The following is a 20894-nucleotide window of genomic DNA, read 5'->3' on the forward strand; positions in this document are numbered from 1 at the left end:
ATACGACTTATTTAGGAGAAACGGTCGAAGATGAACATAAACAGGAAGAAAAGCAAGAGGAAGTGAAAGAGCCACTGCAGATTAAAAATATTCAGAATCAATATGACGATGAAGAATCTTTAGATAATTTTTTGAGCTTTAAAAATAAGACAAAACATCAATTGTGGCAAGATTTAGTAGATATTGATAGTTCATCCTATTGCTTAAATTGTATAAATAGAGAGGAAAATGAGGTATATTATAGAAGAAAATATTATAATATCGGAATAGAACTCACAAGAGTACAGGAAAAGTATATTAGCTTAAAAGAAAAGTTTCTTGCTTTAAAGCAGGCGACTAGAGACATATCTATGCATTGAAAACTAGGAATCGTTAAAATAATTTAAAGGTGAGTTAAAATTTACACGTACAATTCATACACACATCCAAATGTAAAATATTAATATCGATAGCGATAGTGCATACAAATATCGATGGCTTCATGACGCTTAAAGTGGTGTCTGTCATTCACAAGTGAACGTCGCAGCTGGTTTTTTAGTCTTTAGTTTTTTATTCGCCGCGCCAGCTGTTTTTTTTTTTTTTGTTTTTTAGTAATAAAGGAGAACGGTGATAGCTAAACAATAACGGGCAATCTGGACCATAAATATACATATGTGCATACAAATATAGATTGAATAAGCATATAGAAAAAACCCTTTTTATAAGACGTATTAGTTAAATGTAAATTCCCACAAGTTAGAAACAAATCCGAAGAAATTGAAAGCGCACATACGTATACTGTCACTTTAGTTTACAATAGCCCTTCCATCTTAGCAATTTTTAGTGTAATCTTGAGCGTTTCTTCTGTTGCGAATAGTGACAAGATTTGAAAAGGGCTTGCTCGGAACTATGGCTGAAAAGAGAGCTATAAAAAAAACAGCTGTTGGTCAAAAAAATATAAATTGTAAATATAAACAAGGAAATGGCGCGAAATGTATAATAGAAACATGTGGTGCGAGCTATAGGAAATGCGCCGACAATAATCGGGTTCATTTATTTGCGTTTCCATCAAAAACTTCTCATTTGATCAAGTGGATCAAAAGATGCAATTTACCGAATAATCTTAACTTTAAAAGGGCCAAAATATGTAGCAGGCATTTCGAACAGGAATATATTGGTAAACGCAACCTAAGAGCTAATGCAGTTCCGACCTTACATTTGAGCAATCCAAACTTATCCTGTGAGATTGTTGACTTTAAACGTAACTTAAGAGCTAATGAAGTCCCACCCTTACATTGGAACAATCCAAACTTATCCTGTGAGATTGTTGACTTTGAACGTAACTTAAGAGCTAATGAAGTCCCACCCTTACATTGGAACGATCCAAACTTATCCTGTGAGACTGTTGACTTTAGCGATACGACTTATTTAGGAGAAACGGTCGAAGATGAACATAAACAGGAAGAAAAGCAAGAGGAAGTGAAAGAGCAACTGCAGATTAAAAATATTCAGAATCAATATGACGATGAAGAATCTGTAGAGAATTTTTTGAGCTTTAAAAACAAGACAAAACATCAATTGTGGGAGGATTTAGTAGACATTGATAGTTCATCCTATTGCTTAAATTGTATAAATAGAGAGGAAAATGAGGTATATTATAGAAGAAAATATTATAATATCGGAATAGAACTCACAAGAGTACAGGAAAAGTATATTAGCTTAAAAGAAAAGTTTCTTGCTTTAAAGCAGGCGACTAGAGACATATCTATGCATTGAAAACTAGGAATCGTTAAAACAATTTAAAGGTGAGTTAAAATTTACACGTCTTAATCATACACACATTCAAATGTAATGTAGTAATATCGAGAGCGATTGTGCACAAAAATATCGATATCTTCAGGGCGCTTACAGTGGTGACATTCACATGTGAACGTTGCACCTGGTTCTTTAGTCTGGTTATTTATTCGCCGCGCCAGATGTTTCTTATTAGTTAGCAAGAACGGCGACAGCTTAGCATTAACGAATAGTCTGCAAAATAAATATACATTTATATTACATACGCAGATCAAGTGGACCCTTTTTAAAAGACGCATTAGTTAGATGTCATCAAATCATACAACTGAGAAACCAATTCAAAGTAATAGGAAGCGCATATGTCACTTTAGTTGACACAAGACCTCGCAAAAAGATTTATTATGTGATCTTCAAGTGTTGTAAAAAATGACAAATTTTGAAATAGTTTTATGTTTATTAGAACTATGACTGAAAAAAGTGTAGTAAGAAAATCAGGGGCTGGTGTGAAAAATAGAAGACGAAAAAAATATGCTCCAAATACATTCTACAAATGTATAATAGAAAATTGTCAGGCGAGCTATGCGAATAGTTCCGAAAATAATACGATTAAACTTTTTACATTTGCATCAAAAAGATATCTTTTGGATAAGTGGATTAAAACATTCGATGTACCTAAAAATTTTGATATGAAAACGGCTAGAATATGTAACAGGCATTTCGAGCAGAAATATATTGGTAAACGAAAATTAAGAAACAATGCAGTCCCAACCTTACATATGGACAAACCAAACTTTTCTTGTGTTACTTCGGACTTTAGTGATATAATTTATTTAGTAGACAGTGATGAAAATGATCAGGATGAGGAAGGGGACGAAAAAGAGGAAGACAAACAGATGATTGGAAATGATCAGAATGAAAAGCTGCCGACTGAATGTGCCGATGAAAGGTCCAAAAATCAATTGTGGCAAAATTTAGTAAACGTTGATAGTTCATCCTATTGCTTAAATTGTATAAAGAGGGAGAAAAATGGGGTATATTTTAGAAGAAAATATTATAATATTGGATTAGAATTCACAAGAGTACAGGAAAAGTATATTAGTTTAAAGAAAAGGTTTCTTGCTTTAAAACAGGCTTCTAGAAACAGAACCATTCAGTGAAAACTACGAATCGTTAGAATTATTCAAAGGTGAGTTAAAGAACATAAATCAATATGTGTACTCATATCATATTCACACATTCGATAGCGATAGTACACAGACACATCGATATCTTTATGTCGCCTTTAGCGGATACTGACATTCACGAGTGGACGTTGCAGCTGGCAATAGAATTTTTTCGCCGCGCCAGCTGTTTTTTAGTTATAAACAAGAGCGGCGACAGCTAAGCACTAATGCGCAATCTGGTCAATAAACGGTTTTTCACAAAAGCATTTATCTCTGCTAGGCGCTAGACCCGTGCGGCGCGCGTTTCTTTTTGTTCGACTGCGCGACAAACGCAAATGATGACTAACACACTAAGCTGTGTGAAAATAAGATCAAATTTCGTAAACGCCATTGTTTGAGCACGTTAATTAAGTAAATACGATGTCGGAAACCGATTGGAATTTTGCATGGAACTGGACACATTTCTGCCCAACGGGTCTGAAGCCATTTGCCAACGATACGAACGATCTGTTGCCCTGCTTCCAGAAAACACTGCTGCAGTTGCCTATTTACACCATTTTTGCAGCAATATCCGCCTACAATTTTGGCAACCATACGCAGCAGATAATACGCAATGGGCTTCAGATGCAAATGCTTACATTGCGTATATTGTTCAGTATTATTTTGGCCATATTACCTGTATCAAAGATATTCGTATTCCATCGAGCAGGCGTCGATTTGTATGCCGTCGATATCTTAGTTGTCGGCGCCGAGTGCATCATGTGGGTAGTTCACTGTGGTGAGTCCCCCCAACAAAGATGTTGCTATTATTGTCAATTCAAACCGACTCATGGATACTTTGCTTTTAGGTTACCTGCTGACTGCTCGGCACTATGGTAAGCTGAGTCACCGTGGTCCTTTGTTGATGAATGTCTTTTGGCTGACGGTCGTTGTGCTCGATGGTGTTTGGTTGCGCACGAGCCGCCATTTCGAGTGGTGGCCATGGAGTCTGGCCACGTTACTGTGCGATTTGTGCTATGCCGCCACTCTGGTGCCGAAGGGTAATGCCATTTACTGTGCCGCGCCTGCCGGCAGTAGAGATCGCGAGCAAGAGGCGTTGCTGTCCAATCGCTATACCTATTTCCATTTTGAGTTGAATGAGGCGCTGCTCGGCCATGCCCAGGATGAGGCCAATTGGCTGTCACGTTTCGTTTTCCACTGGGTGCAGCCGCTCATAGGCAAGGGCGTTGCCGGTAAGCTGCGTCGAATCGAGGACTTGTTCGATCTGCCCGATGCGCTCAACATTACACGGCTCAGCGAACGACTGCATCTGGCCTTGTCGCAAACACAAAGCGTCTTTCGTGCGCTGCACAAGTGTTTCGGTTTCGAGTTCTATTTGATTGGATTGTTGCGTCTGGTAGCGGATATCTCCAGCTTTGCCGGACCGTTGCTATTGGGCGGACTGTTGCGGCAGGATGGATCAGAGGCGGATCAGAAAGCCTATTACTATGCCTTGGGCCTGTTCGGGAGCACTTTGTTGTCGGCGCTGTGCGGCTGTCACTTTGATTGGCGCATGGCCATGGTCAGCATGAAGATGCGTGTGGGCGTGGTCAATAGCATCTATCGCAAAGCGCTGGAGGCAAGGGGCGTACGGGAATCCCGTCCAGATATGTTGAACTTGATGTCCACGGATGCCGATCGCATTGTCAACTCCTGCATTAGCTTCCACTTCTTTTGGAGCATACCGTTCAAGCTTTTCACCACTCTCTATCTGCTTTATCTACAACTAGGCGCTGCCTTCTTGGCTGGCGTCATCTTTGCCGCTCTGCTTATACCTATCAATCGGTGGCTAGCCAAACGCATTGGCATATATTCCACAGGCCTAATGACGGCCAAGGATGCAAGACTGTCAGCTACTACGGAGACCATGCAAGGCGCCAAGCAAATCAAGACCAATGCCTGGGAGCCAATATTTATTACGAAAATCCGTTCGTTGCGTACCGAGGAACTACGATTTTTGTCCAAGCGCAAATATTTAGATGCAATGTGCGTTTACTTCTGGGCAACTACACCGGTGCTGATGTGTCTGCTCACCTTTGGTGTTTCTGTGCTGCTCGGCAACCCACTGATTGCGTCGACGACGTACACAAGTGTTGCTCTGCTCTATATGCTGATTGGGCCATTGAACGCCTTTCCCTGGGTGCTTAATGGACTGATCGAGGCATGGGTATCCCTTCGACGCGTTCAACAGCTGATGGATGTGCCCAATTTGGATTATTCCAGTTATTATAATCCTATAATGCGTACCACTGCAATTGGAGACACCTCGCCCAGTGTGCTGAAACTTAAAGGCGCCCATTTTGTGCATGATGCAGAGAACAGTGAGACGGACAGCGAGACAGCCATTTCCCAGTTTCGACTCAGTGACATCAATTTGGACGTCAAAGCGGGTCAACTAATCTGTATTGAGGGCCCAGTGGGCGGAGGTAAGAGCAGCCTACTCACTGCCATCATTGCCGAACTGCAGTGCGTCAATGGCGAAGTGTGCATCCAGGATTTAAGCAACGGCTTTGGCTATGTGCCCCAATCACCGTGGTTGCAACGTGCCACCATACGCGACAACATCGTCTGGGGCAGCAATTTCGATGAGCAGTGGTACAAGACGGTGCTGCACGCTTGTGCCTTAAATGAGGACATACGGACGCTGGGCGGTGATCTGATAGGTGTGGGGGAGAATGGACGGACGTTGTCAGGCGGCCAGAGGGCACGAGTTGCCTTGGCCAGAGCTGTGTACCAGGATAAGAAGAGTAAGTTTTCATTGCTATTGTGATTCATAAAAATCTATGAGTTTCCTTTCGTATTCGTTCAGTTTATCTGTTGGACGACGTTCTCTCCTCCTTGGATGCTCACGTGGCCAAGCACATAATACGTCACTGTCTGTTGGGTCTGCTGAAGCAGAAGACGCGCATTGTAGTGACGCGGAGCACGCAACTGTTCTTCCATGCCAATCAGATACTTCATGTTGAGGATGGACAATTGCGACCCAGTGTCTATATGACGGAGAGCATTGATCTGAGCGAGGAGGAAGATGAAGAGGAAGAGGACGAGGAGGCCAACAAATTGCTGCGTCGCTCTTCCATGGCGCTGGCCAATGTGACAGCAGAGGAGGATAAACGTAGTGTGGACAGCCTATTACTGGAGGAATCACGTGAATACGGACATTTATCGGGCAATGTGTTCTCCTGCTATTGGAAAGCCGTGTCCGCTCCACTGGCGTTGACTGTGCTACTGTTTGTGCTGCTCATGCAGCTGACACGCAACCTGAGCGATGCCTGGTTGGCGCACTGGGTCACCGAGACGACACTAGATGGCCATACGAACGATACGACGCTGCAACATCAACTGATAAGACCCGGCGCATCTGGCAATGACAGCGCTGCTGCGCACACAACTGGTTTCTATTTGGGCATATTCACTGCGATTGCCGTCACCAATTCGCTGGTCACCCTAGCGCGAGCTTTTCTCTTTGCCTATGCTGGCATCAAAGCGGCCATCTATATACACGAACAGCTTTTGAAGCGCGTCATGTTTGTGAGTATTATATCTGATTTGAAAGGTTTTTTGGTTGGCCTTCAATCTCTTAGACTGAGATCGTGTTATAACAAGTTATTCAACAAATAATTCCGCTCGAAGCGTAGGTTATCTCCTATTCAAGCGATCTCGATTAGAACATTCTTGAATGTTTTTCTATACATACACTCATTATAATTCACTTGCTTGCAGGCCAAGTTCAATTTCTTTGATATCACCTCTGTGGGCCGCATACTCAATCGCTTCTCCTCGGACATCAATACGGTGGATGATTCGCTGCCCTTTATCCTGAACATACTGCTAGCCCAGCTGGCGGGTTTGGTGGGCGCCTTGTGCGTCAGCCTTTATGCCATGCCGTGGCTGGTATTGGTTGTAGTACCTATGGTCCCGATCTATTTGAATCTACAGCGACGTTATCGCCATGCCTCTCGAGATATTAAACGGCTGTCCAGTAACGCCATGTCCCCGCTCTATACCCACTTTACGGAGACGCTGCAGGGGCTACCTACAATACGCAGCATGCGCGCCAGTGCGCGTTTTCAGCGCGATTTCCAAGGCAAGCTGGAGGAGAGCACCAAGGCGCAATTGTCGTCAGCAGCTGCTCAACAGTGGCTGGCCTTGCGTCTTCAAATGCTGGGCGCTCTGCTTGTGGGCGGCGCTGGTCTCATAGCGGCAATAACGGCTTCGCATACTATAAATCCTGGGTTGGTGGGTCTGTGTATCTCCTATGCTTTGTCCATAACCGGACAGCTGGGCGATCTGTTGCACGCCGTTGCCGAAACGGAACAGGAGCTGGTTGCCGTGGAGCGCGTGGATCAGTATTTGCAACTGGAACCCGAACAGAATGCCGAGGGCAATGCCGATCCGCCATTTGGCTGGCCCACCCAGGGTGTGCTTAGCTTCCAGGATGTACAGCTCAGCTATAGAGAGCATCTGTCGCCAGCTTTGCGGGATATTAGTTTCAAAACGGAGGCGTTCGAACGCATTGGTATCGTGGGTCGCACTGGAGCTGGCAAGAGCTCTGTGCTGGCTGCATTGTTGCGTGTTGCACCGCTTAGCCACGGTGATATCTATCTGGATCAGATGAATCTGAAGACTGTGGCATTAAGCGTGCTGCGTGAACGCATTGGTGTGATAACACAGGAACCCTTCCTCTTTGAAGGTACGATTTTAAAATGAACTAGCTGGCAAAATCAAGACTAAATATTTTATTTTTCAGGCACTGTGCGCGAAAATCTGGATCCTAGTCACAGGTATTACGACTCCGAGATTTGGCATGCCATCAAGAGCTCGGCAGCCGCCACGCTGCTTGTCCAACAGCTGGGTGGCCTCGACGGCCATGTCGATCGTGGCGGCAATAACCTATCCGCCGGACAGCGCCAACTGCTATGCCTGGCACGTGCGTTGCTCAAGAATGCGAAGGTCGTGTGTATCGATGAGGGCACCTCGTCCCTGGACGACGAATCAGATTTGTGCATGCAACAGGCGTTGCGTAATGCGTTCAAGAGCTGTACCCTGATCTTTATAGCGCATCGTTTACGTGGCCTGCAGGCCATGGATCGCATCCTTGTACTGGACGATGGGCGCATCTGTGAGCAGGGCAAGCCGCACGAACTGGCGGCCAATCGCAGTTCGTTATTCCACAGCATGCTGCTGGCGCAGGACATTAGTTTGCAGGACTTTGTTAAAATCGATTGACTATAAGAGATATGTTTATTTATTGTTTTTAAATAGTATTTAATACAATAATTTTAATATTGATTGTATATGTAGGTTTTAGGTTTATATATATATGTATATATATATATATATATTATACCAAAAATAATACATGAGTTTTATGCAACAGATCAATTACAAAAATAATAACTATTGGCTATATGGCTACATATATATATATATATACATATATATAGTTAGCCTTTACTGGTTCTCATGTTTCTGCATTATGGGTTATATAGAGTTGGATTCACATGCTAATTTCTAAATTTATTTTTTTAAAAAAGTGTCAAAAAATACTTTCTAAATATTCATAAAAAAACATTTATAAGCAATTGTTGTTGTCCAAACATTTTAAGCTATCTCGTTTCCGTTTTTGTTTATATTATTTATCTATAAAAATTGTATGAATTTACTAGCACTTTTTTGAAAATGTTTACTCATTCCTTCGTTTTATGAAACTTTTAGCTTGCTTAAGAAATTGGAGAATTTGAAATTGTAACTATTAAAGCCAAACTGATATCGGAACAACGATAATATTCCACAGAGACTTTAGACTTTAGATATTATAGAAACAGTATTGTCAATTCAGCAAGCTAATTATGATAAAACCTTCAGCTTGCACAATTCAATTCCTAAAAAAAGAACAAAATACCTAACAACAATTAGGAATTTCGTATGTGCCTAAAAATGTTTTGCTATGATATGGTGCTACCGACGCTCATAATTAACTTCCACTTAAAAGTGGTAAGAAAAACGGAATTGGAAAAAAGGGGAACTCGGAATTTAAATTATCTAGTTGAACAGCTTCTCGCCCGGCTCTCCTGTAATATGCTCAAATTGTTGCGGATGATATGGTGTCTTGGCCAGCATCTCGTTGATCGAGCGTTCATAAAGAGCGGTATAAAGTCGCAAGTCCATGTTAGTATGATCCTGTTGAAAGGCGTTTAGCGTAAAAAAAAACGGGTATGAGTAAAGAGTATAAGAATTTGAAATAAAAAATTAAAAATGATCTTCGAAATTCCGAAGCTAAAATATTCTTGCAGAGGATCGTATATCGAGATGTATATGGTCATTTTAAATGAGCCACAGCTTTCTATTCCAAAAACATAAGTATATATACTATACATGTGGATCTTTCCCTTCTCCCCTCAGTAAGAATATTAATAAAATAGTTTCTAGATGATGAGTGATTAGTTGATGTTGTTTATGGCTTATTAGTCGTGTTATCTATGCATATATGAGATTAGTGCCCGATGAGACCAGTGATTAGTGCATTAGTCCATATAATGGCAAACTCATACTAATACCTTATCCTGGATACGCTTCCCGGCAGCTAAACAGGCAGCAAAGGATTACAGAAACCATTGTGTTTGTTTGTGTTGGAGTAGGTATGAGAATTTAGGTAATACCTTCAGATCACTGCGCACCAAATATATAATACGCCGCATATCATGTATGGCCTGATAAATATGTTGATATGTTGCGCTCTCACACTTCAGGATAATTGCGCGCACGTCAATAAACTCATGTTGGCATCGCTCGAAGAAGTAGGGATACTGCAAAAGGGACAAATATAATATATATATAATATAATATAACGAATTAATGCTAATGATATTAATAAAAATACGATATGATATATGATATATGTATATGCTCACATAGTTGCGTGTAAACTGCTTTTGGAAGAAACGATCAATATTTTGCAGCTGCATAATGCGATTGCTCAGCTCGTACAATCTGCGCGACATCTCGCGACCCATGAGTGTGGCATAGGGTTTGGCGTCGGTGTGACGACACTGTGGGATCTTCAGCTTGGGCGTTTGATATTTGAGCGCAGATCTGAGCTGCTCGAATGGCAACGACTGCTGGTGCTGTTGATGGTGGAGTTGGTTCTGATTCTGCTGCTGATGTTGATGTTGTTGCTGTGCCTGCGGACGGGCATTCAAAGGCTGAACAGTGGCCCTCCAGCTATTGGGCACATTCTGCGGTGGTGGCGATGCATTGGCATCCTTCTTGAGCGGCGTATAGGTGCCGGTTTTCAAATACGTGCCATTTGCATTGACACAGCGTTGCGCCTCCTCCGAATCCTGAATCATGGTGTACAAATAATTCAAATCAGATTTGGTACGGCCGGCCATGCGTGGTGGTGGCTCCTGTGGCGGCATCGGCGGCTCATTGAAACTGTTGTCCACAGTGTCATCGACAGTGTGATCGCTCTTCATGCTGTTATAGGGTGTGCTAAATGCACTCGGGCCAAGCAAATTATCATTGGTAAGATGCACTGTAGCATTTAGTGGCAATGGAGTATCGGCGCCATTCAAAGTTTTATTGCTTGAATTAGAGTCGCTGCTGTTATCATTGCCATTGCTGTTGCTATTGCTGTTGCTGTTGCTGTTGCTGTTGCTGTTGCCATTGCCGTTGTTGCTAATGTCCAACTTGCAGAAGCTGTTCTTCTGCTTCTGCAGCATGCCATCCAAGTTAACAAACGACTTGATGATCATTTCGACAATGGTCAATGTGCTAATCTGCCAGCTATCGAAGGCGGCCATAAAGCCGCTCGGCAACTCATCCTTGATCTTGTTGAGGCCATCGGGTGTATTGTAGACATAGCCCTTGAGGATCACCCACGAGTTGACAATGCGTGTGAATACAAATATGAAATCCTTGACAGCCCAGGCAATGCCCTGCGAATTGATATTCGGCAGCACACCATCTGGACGCAAGAGATCCTGCTTGAGCCGGGCACACAATGTATCCATCTTCTTGAAGCACGGCCGCTGGCGATGAGCATTGGCCAGCCGCTCGGCAATGTCGCTGCCCTTGAGCGAGATGCGTGTTATATCCTGCAAGCGTTGTATGGGCAGGACAACCTCTGAGTTGCGGCGTTCGCCCTGCGGAATGCTTGGAAAGCAGACATTGCTTTCAAATGAGCTGCGACTAGTCGATGACTCCTTGCTACTAGAATGTATCGAAAGTATTCAAAATTACTCTATGAAAGGAAGCTCGAGAGGATATAGGGCCACAATATGTATAGAATATAAATAGCACTAGATCTAAGCTACAAAGTGTCAGTTGCTAGTTCATATTTTCTCCAGGTATATCCTCTAAATATTTTTTAAAAAGTATTTCCACGTATTTCCTCCGATTATTTCCTTGAAACAATTACCCTAAGTTTTTCCTCTAAATATTTCCTCTAAGTGTTTCTTCTATGTTTTTTCTCTAAGCATTTTCTCCAAGTTTTCTCTGCAAATATTTCGTCTAAGTATTTCCTCAAAGTCTATAATGCTTAGCTAAACCGTCATTAAATATTCACACACTTCACTTCACTTTACGGCACTGCACTGCACAATTGACCCCCAACAGGACGGGCCGACTGAAGAAATGCAGATGCTGCTCTTTATATAGGGCGACTTTAACTCAATTTCACTCAGTCGCGCTCAAATGTTGAGACCGGGTCAGGTAGGGGTCGTTGCAGTTGAGTTTTAACTGACCAATGGGAACACTCTCTGCTGCTGCAAGCATTCTAGCTTCGTTTTACTTACATATATATAAATACCAAATGAATACTGCTGCAGCATGCTGTTCGGAAGATAGACGGCGAGGCAAATATACAGGCAGACATACGGAGATATGTATATATATATGTAGGTAAATATACACGCATAATTAAATCGGATTATCTCAAGAATAAAATGCATGATAAGGCTTAATGTCGATATCCTAATTAGCTTACATATGTAATATTTAATTATTAAATGACATACATATTTAAGATGTAGGGATTTAATTATTTATCTGAAGTGCGATAAGCTCTATCGGGCTTATTTGCTATCGCAATAAAACCAAGAAAGCTATCGGGTTTTTTGTATAAAAAGATTTGATTGGCGCCTGCTATGTATACACCGCTCTTGTATTTTCTGAGATCGGCGCGTTTATACATACGGACAATTAAACACTCGGACGGACTGAGACGGAACAGAATATGTACCAAAAATATGCTAAATTAAAACTGGAGAAGCCTAAGTGCTCCGCTACTTCAAAATATTAAGGTGGAAACGCAATGGATATAGATATAGAGAGAAAAAGCATTATTATTATATGATTTGTAAGCAGTAGTAGAGCATATAATTCCACACTTACCTATCGCTTAAATTTGCTTGATATTTAAACTTGACTATTGGCGGAGCATCGCCAATTAAATCTGTTTGTGTGGTTGCATCGCAGCTGCGCTTGACAAACATACGGGTCTGACATGCATTATCCTTGGTATGATGGTGTGGACGCGGTGTGGAGTATGTTGGATGATAGTGTGGCACATACACATTGGTCGAGGCCGTTGCTGAATGTTGCATATACATATGGCCAAATGAGTTCATTGAGGCTGTAACGCTTCATCAATACAGAACAAGCCACAATTTATGTTAACTGGGAATAGCTTACCCGAGCTGGCGGCATAATAATGAACGCCCGGCATGGACATATATGTGAAACGGCCGTGCATAGATGGATGATGTGGCGGCGGCGGTGGTGGCGGCGGTGGATGTGGTGCTGCTGACGGTGGTGCTGCATTGCCGCCCATGTAAGGACCACGCCCGGTTTGTATGAATACGGGCGGTCGTATAGGTATCGGTGGTGTGCTCATTGTCCAGGAACTCTGAGAGACATGCTCCTGCACAAAAACATCCGTTACGGCCATACGAGTGCGATCCACATAGGTGTGCTGTTGGTACATGGACTGTTGGCAGAGGGACTCCACGGCCACGGGTATATGATAAAGGGGTGCATTGTAGCCGTTATTCATAATTCCAGCTAATTTGCCAAGCAACACGCACTTTAAATTGAACTGAATTTAAAATGTCAAAAAAAAAAGTGATAAAACAAAAAGTAAAAATAAAAAAACAGTTGAAATGAAAAAATAACTTCTAGGTTAGCTTTTCTGCCAGCTGCTCGCAATTAATTTTCGTTTAAACTGTATATTGGCAGCCTGAATGCCAATTGTCAACTTAATGCAATTAATCGAATATTTTTACGTTTTGCAGAACGTTATTATCCAGTACTGGCCTGTCAAAAGTAACTACTCACTTGCGAGCCCAGCCGAACAGAACTTTTGTAACGAGCAACAACAACAACGGCAACAACGACACGACAGCGACGGCGTACCGTACATACTTCCGATACCTAGGATGAGTGTACGTATCGGCCTAGCGAACCTAAGTAAACCGTCTATCGATAGGTTTCAATTTCTATTCGGTTCGCAGGTCCTGTTTCTAAAAAACTTGTAAACAAATAGTTTTAATTCTAAAATAAAATATGATTTGCTTTTCGAGGCGTACTTGTTCACCATCTAAATAAACTGCTGAGGTTGCCAATGTGCCGTTTTATTTTAAAAATATTGACATGAGCAGGTTTTAGCGGGCTTTCTGCACACTTCGAACAAAATGTATACAGATTACGATTTAGGGTGAAATTTTAAGATGCATTTTTAAAATGTTAGCCTCACAAATTGAAAAATGATTCAGTTAAATTTTTTTTTGAATTTGCTTCGACCGTTGGGCTGCGCAACACGATATAATAAACAAGTGCGCTATCGACTTAGTTCGATAGTTATGAGAATGGTCTATTGTGAATGCGTTGCAAATCGATTTATATCGTCTTCGCAGGTGACCGGCTACTAAGTTAAATATCTATATAATGACTGCATAGCATGATTATTATGAAAATATGCATATTTAAATTTATTATTCTGGCATTAATTATATAAAAATAATAAAAATACTTTTTGCAGTAGAATTTGATTCGAATGTATATCTGTTATTTACAGAACAGCCCCTGTTAACGTGTTATCGTTGCTGTTATGTGTACTAGAAGAAGAAGACAATAGACAAGAGAAACAAAAATAATCGAAACAATATAATAAATAATAATAAAAAATGACAGACGAAGCTAATTTTGCGGACCAAATAGAAAACGAAAAAAATAGAACAAATGTGCGGTGTCAATTTTGCAACAGCCTAATGTTAAAAGCCAGAGAGGCGAGCTACTGTGAGCAAGAGGTATGTGACTAGTAATAAATTTGACAAAGCTAGTTCGGTATAAATGAAAATGTTTGCAGGTGAACGTGCCGCTAATGGTACAGAAGAAGGATAGTAAATCTGATTCGCTTAACACAGAAACCCTGCATCATTTCTGGCTGGTCGAGGATATGATGACATTCGAAAATATTGGCTTCTCCCACACTGTGGATGGACGCAAATTTCTAGTCTGCGCCGATTGCGAACGCGGTCCAGTTGGCTATCACGAGCTCTCCACCAAACGTTGCTACCTGTCGTTAAAGCGTGTCGTGCACGTGGATGCCTAGGTGAACGGTTGTACCACCTGTGCATATTATAAGTGTTATGGTCCTGAGCCATGCACAGCCAGCTTTTAGCCTAGTATATTGTATTGCTTTCGTTGTACCGCTGTTCACATAGCTTATTGTCCGGAATATCAAGTTCTGACTGGCATTAAGGTTTTATAATATATTTTGAAACTCTTGTAAAACATTTGACACTTATATTATGTATAACATCAACAATCATGAACATTTACAGTGCAGTACTCTAGGGTTATTGTACATGAAAGTAATAACTGGATTAGTGAACGGGTTATTTGTAGATATGCAAACCTTCTAGAGTCTAATGCCGGTCTCAGAGTTCAGCAGTCACTGTCGACAGTTTTAGCAGCACATCAGTCCGTTCTCAGCCTATTTTAAGCTAAGTGTAAAGAGTATTTTTTTGGTCGGCTACAGTCGATTCTGTTAATTATAAATGTAAACAATAAACTTTTGTAATATTATAATTTAAGCTCATGGTGCCCACAAGAAAAGTAGAAAAGAATACCACATATATACACATAATATAAATTATTATTAATTCTTTTTATTAATATTTTATTGTGTTTCGTTTGAACATTTTTAAAATTTTATTTGCATTACAAATATTGCGTTTAAGAGGAGTGTATCTTAACTAAAAACATAAACTGGGTTTTGTCTTGGCTTAAAATTTGAACTAAACTCGATTTGTGCCTCTCGCAATCTCGAGAGCGAGAGAGAGAGAGAGCGCTTCTAGAGATTCTACAGCACGTGGACAAAAGCTTTGCCTACCAAATTCATCAAAAATCCATCGCTTCGCTTAGTTTTTCCCGACGGATGTTGAGTGGTGTTATATTTAAATATATATATATATATATATATTTTTTTTTTTTTTTTTGGCAGTTGGTTACGAGTGTGTTGTTGTTTTTCTAGATTCCATTTCTTTGTTTGGGTTTCATGAAGCGGGTTTAGCTTAGCCTAGAGGTCAAAAACTGGACTCTGTTATTATTTGCATTTATTTCTGTTCTTTTCAATTTTTTAGAAAATTTTCATATTAAAATAAAAAAAGGGAAACTCAGACAAAGAGGTGTTAACATTTATTATTATTATTCTTTTTATGTATGTACTACTAAGTTTGTTTAAATTTCATTTTTTCGTTTTTAATATATTTTTAGCCTTAATTATAACAATTTTTTATTTTGTATTTTTATTGTGGGATTTGAATACTTTTTATTTTAAACTGCGGTAGGTTTTTGTTTTTATTTATTTTATTTTAAATGTTTAATACCTTGGTTTTCAAAATTCGCATTTATATTATTTTTTCTAATTTATTGGCCAATTTTTAATTATTTTGTTTTTTATATACAATCAAAGACTGTTCAAATATTTGTTTTGTTTTATAATAAAGCTTTTGCCATAGGACATTGATAGGTAAATAAATAGAATATATTTATTTTCGGAACGAAGCTAGAAAAGAAATTTTCTTCAGTTAGCTTTTGACTAGGTCAGCTTTATAACTATGTACTTACCCGAATTTGAAGCAGCTGGGCGTAATTTCTTTTTTTTTCGGATGATTATAGCTGACACAGAACTCAATAGGTTGGGTTTGAAAACAAAATGATAATCAAAGAGATAGAAAGACAATTGCTAAACGAAAACGGATTAACGCTGCAACCACTTGCAGACGCCCAGGAGCAGGCCAACGGTGGCCAGTAGACCTAGGCCAGAGATGCCGCTCAGTGAGGCGGATCCATTGCAATTGTCCGTATCACAGGAGCAGACAACCTGACGGCCGCCAAAGCCGGCACGCTGATAGCAATAATTGGTCGATGTTTGATTCTGGAAACCGCAAGTGCGTATCACACGGCTATCTGGAGGCACTGCAATGACAATAACCAAATCTCATTAAACTTTCAGATTCTTTTACTTTACTCAAATTTCCACTCACGGCTATTCACAGAGAACTCAATGATCTGTGTGATCTTGCGACAATAGGTGGGTATGCCACGATCGCGCGATGAGTAATCCTCTTGGCAGTCCTTCAGCAAGTTGTCTGGCGGTATGTCCAGTGCACAGTTGGCGTCTTTGTGGCTGTTGCACACGAAACACTTGATGGCAACGCCTGCAAGCAAAGGAATAACAATGATTACATCATAAACGAAGTCGTTTTGAATTGGTTCAAGTGGTTACTGCATTGCAGGAGATAGAGAACTTGTTACGCGAATTAGACATTGGGTTATTTTTGTCAATTTTTAATTACTCATATTAATTACTGCTGCAGCTGCTGCATACATCGCTCTCCCTCTCTCTATCTCTCTCCACTCGCTGTCTTCCTTTCGGTCTTCCTCGGTCTCTTTTTATATCTAGTCTACTCCGTCTCTGTCTCCTTCTTTTTCGCTTTTCTCTCTCTCTCTCTTTCTCTCTCTCTCTCTTTCTCTCTCTCTCTCTATCTGTCTCTGTATCTCTCTTTCTAGCACACACTCTCTCTGCAATTCTCATTGAATTGAATACAAAACCGCATTAGGCTAATCCCCATTAGGAAATGTTTCTATCTGCAATCAAGTTGAATCCACTCACTTATGCCTAACCTCAATTGTTGAACAAAACAATAAAAAGTGACCAAGTGTAAATAAATCTAAGCTGAAAACTGTAGATTGAGACGTTGACTTAGCTAAATTGAATTTAAGGTCGTCACATCTCGTGTGGCGATTCGTATTATACGATTAGTTTTTGTCCACAAAGAATCAGAACATAAATATGTACATATGTATGATACGTTTACATATGTATGTACATATGTATCTGCTTATATATATGGTATGATAGTAATACATAGACGCACTCTATGATGCAATGCGAATGCTAAAAAACTGACACGTTGCATGTAACCCATGGCCGGGGGCTGAGAGGCGTCGCCATTAGTGTCTGGTCGTTAGGCTCTTGAGAGCCAGCTGCTAATTGGAATTAGAATCTCCAACAGCTTCATCAGTTTCATGTTAATGGACTTTCATAACTTGTGCATTTTTTTTCGAGTCTCTCTCTTTCTTGCGCTTCCTCGCTCAACCCCTAAATGGGTTACATAAGTCAGACAAAAGTAAGTGCTACCCATTGTGTAGTTTTTGTTTTTGTTTTTTTTTTTTTTTTTTTTTTTTTTTAGTGGCTCATCAAACAATGGACACGAAAAAGTAGTTCATAAAATTCCACGAAGTCTAGTCAAGACAAAGCATAACTCTTTGCAGCTCCTTACATACATATGTATACATATAATATATTTGATGTGCTCATCGGAGTAAAAGCAAATAGTTCGTGAAGATATTGTAGTTATATATAGTATTGATAGAATTTATGATGTATTGTATCTATAAAAAAAAAACCTTCATGGCAATTATAACGAAACGATTAATAAATAAATAATAATAATAATTACAACAAATTTATTTTGGTATGGAGTATATTATAATGTATTAATGATAAAAAATAATAAATACTTCTTTTTTCTTTTTTATTTTTTGAAATTTATATAGCTAACTATACATAATATATATTATTATTATTTTCCTTCGAATAAATTAATGTATAATATTTTCTAACTTTTCAATAAATTTATATTGTTTATACGATTTCAATATAATATAGTTTATTGTACTCAATCAATATAGATTGCATTGATTGTTTACGGTCTTTATTGATATACTATAAAAAGAAATTTATAATGTATTTTCATATATATCTATATATATCGTGTGTATATAACTATAAAACTTTCAATAGAATATATAATCATTGTTTTAATTTGATATGTCTTTCGATGCTCGTTCAGAAAGTGAGCAGAGTATATGACAATTTTAAGAATCGAAGTAAAATAGTCTTGAAATCTATTCTCAAATAGCAAAATACTTTACTACTTATATATCCTTATGTCGAGAACAACTAAGATATATTTATAAACATACAAAATATGAATAATATATATTTTTTAATAAATTGAAGAATATTCTCAAATGCAAAGCGAGCATGACAGAGTCGGCTACAGCCGACATTAGTTCTCTTCTATATAAGTGAGTCAATTTGAGGACTTGCAGGCGGAATGGAAGGTGGGCAGAGATAGGGAGTTAAAAGAGGGTCTGGTTGCAGTAGTTTCCCAGGCCTGCTAACCGAGTGACAGGCTGGCAAATAGAGCGCATGACTGCGCATGTCCTGCGTTCCCATACACACATGCACACATTTACACACACATTTCATCCAGTTAAGAGAAGGAAGGAAGGGACAGATTAAGATGTGACTGAAAAGATTTCATTTCTTTTTTTTATGATATGAAATGCGATAATGAGCAACGGATAAAACTAGTTATTAACTGTTAGTAGAGGAGGCAGTATAGTGAGGACTCCAGTCAAGGACAGCTATGCTAAGATACTTTTGAGTTTTACCCAACACTTTTAGTGGTGGTATTTATTGTTAGAGTAGTTTTTCTTGGTCATTAGCTTGGAAAAACAATTCTAGTGGATGTACGTTACAATTAGTTTTTACTGTATTCGATTGATTATCCTTTCGGTATGGGTGTTAACAGTTTGGGCAACTGCAATTGTCAGTTTGCCAGCTGGATTTGTGGTCTAAAAAGGCGCCATTGCGACCGGCTTCCAAGGCGGCGCTAAGGCGTCTAGCTTTCCCTCTCTCTCTCTCTCTATATATATATATCTTTCTCACGCCCCCTCTCCTGATAGCCCGCACGTTCGCTCTGCCGCTTAACCGTATTCTGACTTTGACTCTGCAACCCCTACTTCCACTTCCATCGCGCACGCATTATGTAATCGTCAAAATCGTACAGACGAATTCCCCTATATTTGTGTTTATCTTATTTTTGGTTGAGCTTGGAGCTTGAAATTGGAGCTTGGCGTTGTGTGTGTTAGGGTGTATATGGAGGGAGCTCTGTTAGGGGTTTACCTTGCTGCACGGCAATTGCCAAAATTAGCGCGCTAATCACATAGAGGTACTGCATATTTAGTTTTATTGAATAATATGAAACACACGCCGAAAATTTGGTTCGATTTTTTTATCTTCTATTTGCTAGTGCGATTTTCGGTATGCCTTTTCGGCAGTTATCTTCTTATTTTTTTTTTTTCTAAGCGTATGTTTTTTTTTTTTTTAAATAAATTTTCAACACTTTGAAGAGGGGCGCACGGTCACAGAACGAGAACGTCGAAGCGACAACAAGCGACTGGAACTGAAAGACGCAGCTTGCCAGACAAATGTGGCACGAATGAGCAGATGAGCAAGTCGGTCAGATAGCCACAGGCACAGGGCTGCAGAGCTGCAGCGTCAGTACAATGGGTCATTCATAACAATCTTTTGGCAAAAACTCGTTAGCATAGCAAGTGCTTGAAGCTTGAGAACTTATGGTTAACATTAACAGCTCAAATGGACAACATAAATGCTGTTAACAGTAGGGTTGTTACATAGGTGTTATAATGTTACAGATAAGAGAATGTTATAATTCTTTTTTGAGCTGTCAAGTTAGGGCGAATTACTTGACCATGTGGTAATCAAAAACTGTTAACAGTAGGCGCTGCATTTAACAGCTGTTTCTGCAATTACCACCTGCTAGGGCTTTGCCTGATTGGATTATTTACATAATTGAGTCGATTTGGCCCACTGTAAATCGTAGCCCATTCAGCGGCTAATGCCCGGCAAGCTTTAGGTTGAGCTTTAGAGAGCGAGAGCGAGAGCAAGAGACACAAGCGACTCTGCTGTTCAATCCCCGCACTCGTCTTGCAGGAATCGTGCAAGCGCTGCCAGATTGTTAATCGCAGGAAACGAAGAGAAAATAAGGGCTGCCATCTTGTGGCAATGACAAAACTGTCATTTAATCAATAATGATGAAAATAATTTGTAGATTATTTTGTTTCAGTTTTACTTTATTTATTTATTTTTTTTTTATTGTATTTTATATAACATTTTATTTTGTTATATATTTTATATACAGCCTCAATGCTTAAAGCAATTTTTGTAATTCTCTAATATTTACCAAGAATATATTTAATTGAAGCCCCACCTTAAAAATATTCCATACTTTATGCGCCTGCCTTGAGTAATTCCAGTATTTGCTGGAGGCACAAATTGGCCCCACATATTAATTAAGCTTAATCGTAAGTTTCCTTTGCTTATCCACATATCAAGTCATTCGAGTCGCCGTCCAATTGAGCTATCTTATTTTATACACATTTCTTTTCTTTTTTTTTTGAGCGTGCGTTGCTTTTAAAATGACAGAGCTCTTCCAATCCAAATTTCAATTTCAATTCCACTCTCAATTTCAATCT

The 20894-nt window shown here is 39.8% G+C and overlaps 4 protein-coding genes across 8 annotated transcripts; 2 read left to right on the top strand and 2 right to left on the bottom strand.

The window, feature by feature from the left end:
- Positions 1-591: 591 nt before the first annotated feature.
- LOC6576030 (ATP-binding cassette sub-family C member 10) lies at positions 592-8267 on the top strand. Of its 3 annotated transcripts, none has more exons than XM_044008579.1 (6): positions 592-1784; positions 3217-3714; positions 3785-5722; positions 5785-6506; positions 6699-7668; positions 7726-8267. In XM_044008579.1, exons 2-6 carry the CDS (start codon positions 3357-3359, stop codon positions 8202-8204), a joined length of 4467 nt encoding a protein of 1488 aa, XP_043864514.1. In that variant the 5' UTR covers positions 592-1784; positions 3217-3356; the 3' UTR covers positions 8205-8267. The 3 variants fall into 3 exon arrangements, with proteins under 3 accessions (XP_043864514.1, XP_015020423.2, XP_043864515.1); XM_015164937.3 differs by lacking the exon at positions 592-1784 and adding an exon at positions 1854-2959 and having other exon boundaries at positions 3018-3714; XM_044008580.1 differs by lacking the exon at positions 592-1784 and adding an exon at positions 1854-2959 and having other exon boundaries at positions 3060-3714.
- Positions 8268-8508: 241 nt separating this feature from the next.
- Positions 8509-13543, bottom strand: LOC6576031 (protein mitoshell). 3 transcript variants are annotated; one of them, XM_015164938.3, is made up of 6 exons: positions 13314-13543; positions 12672-13074; positions 12372-12612; positions 9890-11186; positions 9638-9784; positions 8509-9158 (listed from the first exon to the last, which is right to left on the bottom strand). In XM_015164938.3, the coding sequence occupies exons 2-6, from the start codon at positions 13030-13032 to the stop codon at positions 9021-9023; spliced, it is 2184 nt and encodes a 727-aa protein (XP_015020424.1). In that variant the 5' UTR covers positions 13033-13074; positions 13314-13543; the 3' UTR covers positions 8509-9020. The 3 variants fall into 3 exon arrangements, with proteins under 3 accessions (XP_015020424.1, XP_002002034.2, XP_032585011.1); XM_002001998.4 differs by having other exon boundaries at positions 9890-11189; XM_032729120.2 differs by lacking the exon at positions 13314-13543 and having other exon boundaries at positions 9890-11189; positions 12672-13200.
- A 537-nt stretch (positions 13544-14080) lies between these two features.
- On the top strand, positions 14081-15157 carry LOC6576032 (guanine nucleotide exchange factor MSS4 homolog). Its single transcript, XM_002001999.4, has 2 exons — positions 14081-14284; positions 14344-15157. The coding sequence occupies exons 1-2, from the start codon at positions 14162-14164 to the stop codon at positions 14587-14589; spliced, it is 369 nt and encodes a 122-aa protein (XP_002002035.2). The 5' UTR covers positions 14081-14161; the 3' UTR covers positions 14590-15157.
- An 818-nt stretch (positions 15158-15975) lies between these two features.
- LOC6576033 lies at positions 15976-19830 on the bottom strand. Its single transcript, XM_002002000.4, has 4 exons — positions 19522-19830; positions 16529-16702; positions 16110-16460; positions 15976-16047 (listed from the first exon to the last, which is right to left on the bottom strand). Exons 1-3 carry the CDS (start codon positions 19574-19576, stop codon positions 16243-16245), a joined length of 447 nt encoding a protein of 148 aa, XP_002002036.1. The 5' UTR covers positions 19577-19830; the 3' UTR covers positions 15976-16047; positions 16110-16242.
- Between the last annotated feature and the right edge of the window lie 1064 nt (positions 19831-20894).

The sequence above is a fragment of the Drosophila mojavensis genome, unplaced genomic scaffold (assembly GCF_018153725.1).
Source record: "Drosophila mojavensis isolate 15081-1352.22 unplaced genomic scaffold, ASM1815372v1 contig_36, whole genome shotgun sequence".
Classification (NCBI taxonomy): domain Eukaryota; kingdom Metazoa; phylum Arthropoda; class Insecta; order Diptera; family Drosophilidae; genus Drosophila; species Drosophila mojavensis.